The 10,362-nt window shown below is 30.1% G+C and overlaps 3 protein-coding genes across 4 annotated transcripts in view; 2 read left to right on the top strand and 1 right to left on the bottom strand.

Annotated features, from left to right (window-relative positions):
• The window catches only part of LOC119668745, a 308,120-nt gene that overhangs the window by 41,737 nt on the left and 256,021 nt on the right, over positions 1 to 10,362 (top strand). The gene's annotated exons all lie outside the window — the stretch shown is intronic.
• On the top strand, positions 793 to 1,720 carry LOC119668754 (augmin complex subunit dgt4-like). The gene is made up of 2 exons (XM_038078365.1): positions 793 to 1,407; positions 1,463 to 1,720. The coding sequence occupies exons 1-2, from the start codon at positions 1,069 to 1,071 to the stop codon at positions 1,670 to 1,672; spliced, it is 549 nt and encodes a 182-aa protein (XP_037934293.1). The 5' UTR covers positions 793 to 1,068; the 3' UTR covers positions 1,673 to 1,720.
• Positions 1,729 to 3,657, bottom strand: LOC119668751 (histone acetyltransferase Tip60-like). The gene is made up of 6 exons (XM_038078362.1): positions 3,509 to 3,657; positions 3,302 to 3,428; positions 3,001 to 3,242; positions 2,728 to 2,952; positions 2,101 to 2,672; positions 1,729 to 2,044 (listed from the first exon to the last, which is right to left on the bottom strand). Exons 1-6 carry the CDS (start codon positions 3,566 to 3,568, stop codon positions 1,828 to 1,830), a joined length of 1,443 nt encoding a protein of 480 aa, XP_037934290.1. The 5' UTR covers positions 3,569 to 3,657; the 3' UTR covers positions 1,729 to 1,827.

The raw sequence follows: 10,362 nt of genomic DNA, 5'->3' as shown, positions 1-10,362 counted from the left end.
AACCACCCGAACTCACTGGCACACGAGCTGTTATGTGATATCAATCATCCACGTCGACTAAGAAGATTTTCTACGTCGGGCTTGCCAAGTCGAACCCCAAATACGTGAATCGTAATTATAAACTCACTAAAATTAAACATTTATAGCCAACTATTTGCTCATTAAATTAGTAATTGTAATCATTGTAATCATTAATTGTAATTTAATCTTTAGCGGTGTGCACTACTGAGTGTCCCGCACATGTTTACATATCATCTTATTCTATTTTATATTCATAAGTAATACTGAATGTTTTTTTACAGATTGTGTTTATACAATATATAAAGAAAAAAAATATAAATTTGTTTATAAATTCTAATCAGCTAAACTGGATCGTATCATATGTTAAAATCGCATTGCCATCCATATTTTCATTAAAATACGTTCCACTTCTATTTTTTGCATACATTCCACATTGAACCAGAATGTGAAACAGATCAATTGCTTGTTCACCCCATTGCGTTTGTTTTGCATGTAAAATTGAGCGGATCACGTTTGCTGTAACGCAGCTAAGGATATCAAACATATATTTGATATATAAACTTATTTTTATATATCAATTATATATTTTATTTATAAAAAAAGAATATTTTGAAAAATGTTTACCTCTTGTTGGTTTATGTTTACATTTTGCCTGATTTTTTGTTTATTTTTACATTTAGTTTCTTGTGTTAAATATGTCAAATTTCGATAATTTCCAATGTTGCATTCGTCATTTTTGATATAATTTTGGTCGAATTTTGTGCACTATATTTTAAAGTAAGTGAAAAAGCACTGCAGCTTACTAAGTAAGCAGTGAAAAGGTACTATAAGTGTATAGCCTGAAGCACTTTACAAAGATTTGGTTGGCTAAATGTTTGAACTTGTGGTTTACACAATTCAAAAACACAAGTTCATTTAGTTCTATAAGGTTTGATTATACTAAATTGATGGTGTCCAAAGTGTTTAAGTAATTTTATAGTCGATTTAAAGCGGGTTAGGTTTTATTTGATTTTTGTTGTATTACTATTTGGCGACTTTTTCTTTAATATGGGCTCTACTTCAAAGAAATATAATACTACACTTGATGACATAAACTACTTGCTTTATTTGGAAACCTATAAACGCTTTAAAGATGATGAAAATAATATTAAACGGCAGATTGAGGAAAAAATTCATCAATATAAAAAGGTGAAAAATGAGTATTTGGAACTATATCTTAAATACACAAATCTATTAAAACTTACGGCTATTCGTACCACTGTGGAAGGTGGTATCTGTTTTGATGATTCTCATGTTAAATCAGTTAAAAAAAATATCGAAACAATAATTGCGAAAATTTCAACAGGAAATGTGACTGAGTATGTCAACGCAGAAGCTCTGGAAAAGGTAATGTGTTGTAATATAAGTATACAAATAATGCTCATAATGCTATAATTTAAAGTTCAAAGAGAATTTGAGTTCGTGCGAGAATTATACACAAATAGAAGCAATAAAAAGTGGCGTTGCAGATATTAAAAAATCAACTAAAGCAATCAAAAATTCTAGGGACATTATTGAAACATCACTTGAGGCTGCAGCATTTCAGGGATTAGATTTTTTTGCGCATGCGTTTCTGACAGATAAACCAATTATGAAATCGATCAAATATTAGGTTCTTTCGGAATTGAATTAAATCAATAACAAAATATTGTAATAAAACATTTAAAATTCTTAAAAATGCTAATTTGTTTATTTTTTACGTAATTGTTAGTATTACATATTTCAACGGTCATTATCAAATCGTTTTCTAAAACGTACACAGTTGAATTACCACTTTGAGCGTTTAGACCAGTCTTTTGGCGTCCAATGCAAGCATTTTGAGTCAATGCGTATTTTTCGATTTTCCATAGCTTTTTTATGCTGGTCTATTATATCCCGGCCAATGCAAACAATATATTGGCCTTTGTAGTAATTTATTAGATTTAAGTTTTGTAAGGTAGAGATGACGTCTTCCTTTTTTATTGAAGTGCATTCGCAAATATCACTTAAAATAGAATTAAAAAAAAATTACATAAAATAAGTTATAAATTAAAGACTTACTTTATTGTTATCGTAGGTTTCTCGTTGTCACAAGTAGGTTTTTGACTTATGAATATTTCTAAAATTGTTTGTGCCCAATATGATCGATATGATAATAAACCCAAATCAGATAATGGTTTTTCAGGTGAACCTGTTTTTCCCTCAAATTTTGATAATTCGTAACTAAATTCAATTAAAAGTTTGCCATATCCTTTCCGTTGATATGGTGGCATTGTTAAAATACAAGCAACATTATAATCTTCTGTACTTTCCTTCTCTTTTGAAAAATACCCTACTATGTGAAAGCCTCTGGAATCGAATTCAGTCATAACGTAGAACAGAAATGGGTCCGTATCGTAGTAAAGTGTTTTATGATCCAAAAATAATTTGGCTAGTAAGCACAAATTCTGAGCATAAACTTTGTTTTTACGGCCGTCAATTTCAAAGAAGCAAATTGTGTTCTTTCTGTAAATTTCATTTCCAGGTGGATGGCGTAGATTACACTTGATTAAATGACGTTCTAAACACTTTCGACTTTTTCGGTATTTAAGACAAAATTCACAAATATATATACATGACATTTGACAAAGTTCCTATATTAATTTTAGAATTCGTATTAAGAGTAAATTTTTTGAAATAAACACCAACCTGTGGATATGGTGAAAAATACCACGGTTTTATTCTGTGCCTTCCTAATTCAATCATTTCTACGTTTTTCATGCGAGTGACAACATCATCTTGATGAATCACCATGCTACCTGACTGGCGTGGTGTAGCACTTTTGCCATCTAATGATGCTTCTTCAATACTGGATGTATTATTCAATGCTGGTGTTTCCGGCAGAAGTACTGGCGGTGCTATTACAGAATTTAACTAAAAGAAAATGATTCGTATTCTGTTTAAATTGAATAAAAAACATACTTTTCTTTTTCTGTTAATTTTCTTTTGAAGTGCTGCAGCTAAGACCGCATTTCCGTTTACCATTTCTGCGTTAGTTGGTTGTGGTGAAGTTGGACGAGAAACACTTCCAGCTAATGAGTGATGCTTTTTTGGAGTTGTTACGCCTGTGCTTGCACCAGTTTGTGTTCCATCCCGCCGTGGAAATTGAACTTTTCTTGTATCCAAATCTTCTTCATCAACCCATTCATCCAAGCGTTTATTAACTTTTTACAAAAATTAAAATATGTATATGCATATTGCACATAATTTATTATATACATACAGTCGACATAGTGGACATAAAATTGCCTTTTTCCTTCATGGTCTTTAATACTGACGACCTCAGCTAGTGGCCAATCATCTGTTTTATGCATTCGCACTGGTAAACGGCATCCTTCTGTAAGTGCAGCCTAATTTTAGTCAAAGAAAATAGTGAATATAATATACATATAAAATTGCAAATATTTTGAAAGTTAGTTGATTCCAGTACCGTAGATTCACAAATAGAAGATACATCCTCATCAAAATCAACTTTTTGCGTAATTTTCATAATTTTTTAGAACTTTGTCAATTTTATATTCTTAAGAATTGTTTTAAAATAATACGAATTCAACAGCTGATCAAAGCGTCAAAATACTATTCACAATAAAAGCAAAATATAAATTTGCTTTTTATATGGTGCTGTTAATATCTTCAATTTTATGTAAATAAAATTAAACCCAAGTAAATTGAGCGAATGAAAAATTTAATATATTTTAAAACTTTAATATTTTTTTTATGCGTTTGCTTTATATATACATTTTTTTTTTACATTGTTTTTCTAATTAAAGTAATTAAGGGTTAAGATAATTAATTTATTTCAATTTGGCTTGCTTTATATTTTGCCCAACAAACAGAGTTTTATAATTTGCTTGATCAAATGCGAAACAATAGGCGTTCTGAGTGGTTCGTAAGTGTAGCATGTGAAGCAACAACAACGCACTTAAAATCTTCAGAGATAACATCAGAGATGAACTAAAATTTATTTTTTCGTACAACAACAATTTGCTGTGAAGCTCTTAAAGGTGTTAAACATGATATAGATAAATATGTGCGTGAAGATAGCGTCGACGAAAGTCCAAAATGGAATTCGAACATTTTTCGACGCATGAAAAATGCAGTATACTTTAATTAAGGAAAAATTTATTATTTTATTAAATTTAGTGCTGCAAAAAGCATTATTAAGTAGAAAATTGAATTAATTTACTATCTACATTCAACTTTTATGTATAAATAATGTAATTTGTATGAAAAATGAAAAATAAAAATCAGCTCCAGAAGATGGGGTCACTAATTTATTAATAACTTTTAAACTAGAGTTAACATCTTAGGTCTAGTTTAACATCTTAAACTAGAGTAACAAGAATATCTTAGAAGGAGCAAGTTTAATAAAAATTCGACGCTAATTATTTTGACATTTAATATCCCACACTTTTCAATGCAATTATAACTGTTGTGCATAAATAAGTCAGCACACATTTAAATTAATTATGTATAATTTGTAAATGCTCTATTTTTCCAAATAATTGTAATAACTAAAGTATTATATTCAAAGTTTATTCTATACTAACATTTTTCTGACTTCTGGTATATGGTTTTTGTAAGATAAAAGGTTTTTCTTTTCAAAGAAAATTAGTTTCGATTAATTTTATGGTAAGTTAATCTTAATAAATATGAATACATCATATGAAAGCTTGAAGTGTCCTCTTTCGATTAAGCTAAATTGCAGAAAAATGGTATCTCTGCTTTTAAAGATATAATTAATTTTGTAATATAACTTCGTTTTTACGATTTTTTCTTTCCATTTTTAATGAAAATTTGCTGTATACTATATAAAAACTAAGTAATTTAGAAAGCCAAACATATTTTTTTACTGTTATCTGTCTTTTATTTCAAAGTTTTTAATTAAATAATAATGTTTAAATTAATTAAAACTTGAAATAACATCGTAATAAAAATTAGACGCTAACTAAATTTTGACATCGTACAGTCAAAATGCTTTCAGAAGAAAATAAAACTTTAAAAGAAAAAATAATTATATTGGAACATGAAAAACAAACCGACCACGAAGAACTGATGCGGCTAATTAACGCCAATAAGGAAAAAACCTAATTTTCAAAGGCCTAACAGAACAGCTGCCACCCAAAGAAGCTGTCACAAAACTCTGTGAAGAAACTCTTGGCATAAACATTGTAGTCCGTAAAGCTAGAGTCATATCACAGCGGGAAAATAAAATCAACGTCTTGGCAGAGATGACGTCAGAAGAATCGATTGGTCTGGTTTTCCAAAACATACACAAACTTGCAAACTCTACGATTAGGATTGAAAAAGACCTGAACAAAGACAGACAACGGCATAGAAAAGCTCTTCTTTTAATAAGGATAAAAATTCTCTCTATAGATAGTTCGCATAAGGTGCTCGTTCGATATGATAGAATACGCATTGGAAACAAGTGGTGCAAATGGAGCAAAAATGGAATCCTAAGGTGTGGCAATGAGGAGGCGACTACTACTCTCCGATCTATGTATGGAAACAAACTTGATAACCTTAATCTTAACTTATTAAGCATCATGAATGAGCTAGATCAAAACAACCGTATGGCAAAAAACTAAAGAACGAATACAGCACATTAACAACAACTACAGATGACGCTCCATCAACATCACGAAATACAGCATCTACATACAATCTTTTTAAGCTTCAAATAACATTTTGAAATGTACACGGTATTGCAAATCTTTTTAATGAATCAAAAATTGCTGATCGCAGATCATATCTGTCTATGAAACCTGGTCAACAACACCTTTCAATACTAGCCTTAGTCCTTGGTGCAACTATGATGGGCTGACAGCCCCAGCAACAAGGGAAAAGTCCACTGGTAGAGCTAGTGGTGGTATTGTAGCTCTAGTTGAAAAAAATTTAGCAAAAAGTTGCGAAATAAGCAAAACAAATTTGTTGATTTTTAACTTTTATTGTATTAATAATTTTAATTTTATTTTAGGTTCATTGTACATTAAACCACATTATGAAATAAATATTGCTTTAGAATTGCTTCAACCATTAATCGATGAAATAATTAAAAAATATGCAGGGATCCCCATAATAATAGGTGGTGACTTCAACGCTAGAGGGGGTAAAGAGGGTGCTCAAGAATTCTTATCTGAAATTAGTTCGATTTTCATATCTAAAAGAAGCTCTCTCGATTTAGTCTTGAATACGCGTGGTAAAAATATATTAGAATTCGTAGAAAATAATGGCTTTAGCTTGCTTAACGGTTGCACAGACGGTGACATCCCAGCAAGTTTTACATTTTCAAACAAAAATGGTAACAGTGTTATTGATTTAATCTTGGTCAACGTCGCTGGAATTCCATTTATAAAAAGCCTAGAAGTACAAGCACTTGCTTCTGGTTCAGACCATTTCCCGGTAACCTTAAAACTTGAATTCCCTACCGGCACTAGCAATATAAATTGTACAAATGTAACTTCTTGTAAGCAAACCAGATTAAAATGGGATATAAATAAGTCTGATATTTTTACAATGCACATGAACCGCTGTCTTGAATCATTGAACATGAATCATCACTTCTCTTCTTTATCCAATGACCAACAAAATGATCTAATTATAACCTCTATACAAAAATCCGCTCAAGCATCAGAAATGGTTATTGCTAAGTCCTTTATGCCTCTTTACTATACTTCTAAGCCATGGTTTGACTCAAAGCTACGAGCCTCAAAGAAAAATCTAAATCATGCCTTAAAAAAGTGCAAGCGACAAAGCTTTTCATCTGAAACTAAAACGGTATACATGGATTTAAAAGCTAATTACAAAAAAATGCTGTCTGAAAAAAGAACGGAATATGAAATTAAGGTCAAAAACAAGTTCTTTAACGTAAAAAGTTCGAAAGACTTTTGGAATCTTATTAAATCGTACAATCGAAAACCTTTTGTCAACAACCCCATACCAAATTCTGTTTGGCAAAGCTTTTACGAGCAAATTTATCCACCTCGTCCTACCATTGAACTTATACTGTCTGAAAACTTTATCGAAGCGCTGGATTCGGAAATAACAATAATTGAAATAAAAACAGCAATAAATAAAATCAAAATCAATAAGGTTCCAGGCGAAGATGCGATTACGGCAGAGTTCTTTAAGAATTTATCTAGTCAATGGATTTATATGCTACAGTCTGTATTCAATAATATTCTCTTAACTGGAAGCACACCAGCTTCTTGGCCACAGTCCGTACTTATTATGTTACACAAAAAAGGTGATATAAACTCATCTGAAAATTATAGAGGCATTGCTCTATGCAATATTATTTTAAAAATTTTTACCCATATTCTGCATGATCGCCTCTTGCTATGGGCGGAACAACAAAATAAAATTCCTGAATCGCAAAATGGGTTTAGAAAAAAAAGATCATGTACTGATAATATTTTTACTTTTCCAACAGCAATTCAAATACATATACGTCTAAAAAGCAACTCTGCTTACGGACTTTTTATTGATTTCAAAAGGGCATTTGATTCTATTGACCAGATGCTGTTCTGGCAGAAACTTTATTCGCAAGGTATAAGTTCGCGCTTAATTAAAATTCTCCAGTCTATTTACGACAAGGCTTTCTTCGTGATTAAACTTCAACAAAAAGACTCCGATCCTATCTTTGTTACCGAATGCGTTCTCCAAGGGGAAATTCTCAGCCCTCTCCTTTTCATATTGTTTATTGCTGATCTTGAGAAAGAATTAAGGAATGCAAATATTGAAGGGATCAATATTAATGGTCTACATGATATTTTGATGCTGCTTTTTGCAGATGACGCCGTTGTTCTAGCCAGGTCTTCTATTATTTTACGAAAAAATCTATTAGCACTTGAAAGCTACTGTGAAAAAAACAAATTTGTTGTATACACGGAAAAAACCCAAATTGTATTTTGGATTCATATTTTGTATTTATCTTTGTATTTTGTAGGAGAACAAATTTGTATGTAAAATACAAAAACAAAAAACTGAACTAAATCTTTACCTGCACCAACCTTTTCAAACATTTTCTATGGAATTACAAAAACAACTACCTTGTATGAAAATTGCATTTTATATTTTCATTTTAAAAATATCGCGCAGAATTTGCGCGATACTCTTGATTTTTATAATATATAACGCAAGTATACCAGTTATTTGTGCGTTTTAAAATAAGAAGCAAATTTTAAGAGTTATTTCTGCGCGAAAAAATAAAAGGCATATAATAATAATTATTTTTGATGAATATAATAAAAATCAAATTTAATTATTATTTTTTGATTTTTATTTTAAAACGCTTATATATAAAAAGCATTCATAATATTAAGGATAAAAGTTGTTAGAATGATAACTATTTACTTAAATAAGAGTTTAGACAGCTTTTTGTTTCGGCTTTTTTCCATAAAAAATTTTAAAATAACTGTTATTTTCCGTCCCTGATTTTCATCGAATTTAATTCAAGATAGTATGCCATCTATTAACCAACTTCGTACAAAATTTTTGAATAATTAATATAATTAAACTAATTTCGATTTTTTTGAAATAATTGTGCTTATTAGAGTATTGTATTCAAAGTTTTTTTATATATTAACTGTTTTCTGACTTCTGGGATATGCTTTTTATAAAAAAAGTAGTTTTTAAAAGAAAATTGATTTCTGAACTTTGACACTCAATAACTTTTAAGTTAATCAAGCAATCTATAAATATGAATACATTATATACATGAAAGTTTGAAGTGTCCTCTTTCGATTAAGCTAATTTGGTACCTGTGCTTTTAAAGATATAATTAATTTTGTAAAGTGGCCTATTTTTACAAATTTTTATTTTCCTTATTTTGAAGAAAATGTTTTCTATATTATGTAAAAATCGATTATATTTAGAAAAACAAATATACTTTTTATTATTATATGCTCTTTATTTCATAATTTTTGGTTAAGCAACAAAGTTTTAATTAAATAATGTTTGAAAATGACATATCTATATTCGTCGCAGCACTGCTCCTAAGTTAATCGAACAAAATATACAAAACTTTGCATTATATGAAAAGTAATTTTATCCTCTTTCAAATGAGCCGTAAAAGAAAAAAATGTTACCTCTAGTTTAAAAGTTATTAATAAGTTAGTGACCCCACCTTTTGGGGCTGATTTTTATTTTTCATTTTTCATACAAATTACATTATTTATACATAAAAGTTGAATGTAGATAGTAAATTAATTCAATTTTCTACTTAATAATGCCTATTGCTGAATTAAATTTAATAAGATAATAAATTTTTCCTTAATTAAAGTATTCTGCATTTTTCATGTGGCGAAAAATGTTCGAATTCCATTTTGGACTTATCGTCGACGCTATCTTCATGCACATTTCGTCGACGCTATCTCGCACAGAAACAATTATGCAAAACACTTATGACACAAAAACTTGAAATGCAAAGATTACCTTCGTTCCTCATTGTTTTCTGGGAATTTAGGTATAAATTGATTTATAATATTTACATCCCTTAACACATTTTTTCCCTGTTTATATATAAATATTAAATTTAATTTTCACAGTTTATTATAGTTTTTGCTACAATATGCTGCTATGTACTGCCAATTTTAAGTACTTTTTATTAAGTATTTGAGCGGTAACTTTTGTATGATTTGGCTCAATAAAATTTTATATTTCTCTCATAAAATCAAAACCAAAAAACAAAATCAAACTCTTTCTTATATTCATCGTGGTAAACTTTCCGAAATATTCCGTTCTCAAAAGTACCTGAAGTATCGGAAAAAGGTGAAAAATTTTAGTGATTTCAGCTGGTGTTAGTGAACTTTTCACTGTTGTGCGAAAAAACAAATTTTAGTTCACAATGGAGTAGCCGTTCTTGTAAGGTATTCTTTGCTATGTACATACTTTCAAATACCTTTCACAATAGACGAATTTTTAGTCTTGGCAACCATGCAATTTAAGCTGCTTATTAGTTAATCGGTTTTTCCTACGCGGTAGGCACCTTGACGTAGTGTAGGGGCTTAACTACAACTCGGACTATAAATTTGAATGTTCGCAGTCACCTGGCATTTGTCAGATGACTGAAAATTTTTATCCAATTTAATCAAAAAATCTTCTGGCTCGAGAATTGTTATTTACTCTGACAGCCAGTCTGCTCTTAAAGATCTATCTTGTTGGACTTTGAAATCAAAACTTCTGCAATCACTTGCAGCTCGGAATAAGGTAAGACTTTACTGGGTTTCGGGCCACAGGGGAGTTTTGGGAAATTAAAAAGCCCATGAGCTAGCCAAAACT

This window comes from Teleopsis dalmanni, chromosome 1 (genome assembly GCF_002237135.1).
Source record: "Teleopsis dalmanni isolate 2A chromosome 1, ASM223713v2, whole genome shotgun sequence".
In the NCBI taxonomy this organism is placed as follows: domain Eukaryota; kingdom Metazoa; phylum Arthropoda; class Insecta; order Diptera; family Diopsidae; genus Teleopsis; species Teleopsis dalmanni.
This window is presented reverse-complemented; position numbering and strand designations above follow the sequence as displayed.

Excerpts from the sequence above, each read along its gene's own strand:
- LOC119668754 (XM_038078365.1), top strand. The coding sequence starts at position 1,069 with ATGGGCTCTACTTCAAAGAAATATAATACTACACTTGATGACATAAAC. Across the intron at positions 1,408-1,462 it reads ACGCAGAAGCTCTGGAAAAG|TTCAAAGAGAATTTGAGTTC; the intron begins GTAATGTGTTGT and ends TATAATTTAAAG.
- LOC119668751 (XM_038078362.1), bottom strand. The coding sequence starts at position 3,568 with ATGAAAATTACGCAAAAAGTTGATTTTGATGAGGATGTATCTTCTATT. Across the intron at positions 3,243-3,301 it reads TTATGTCCACTATGTCGACT|TTAATAAACGCTTGGATGAA; the intron begins GTATGTATATAA and ends TTTTGTAAAAAG. Across the intron at positions 2,953-3,000 it reads AAATTAACAGAAAAAGAAAA|TTAAATTCTGTAATAGCACC; the intron begins GTATGTTTTTTA and ends ATTTTCTTTTAG.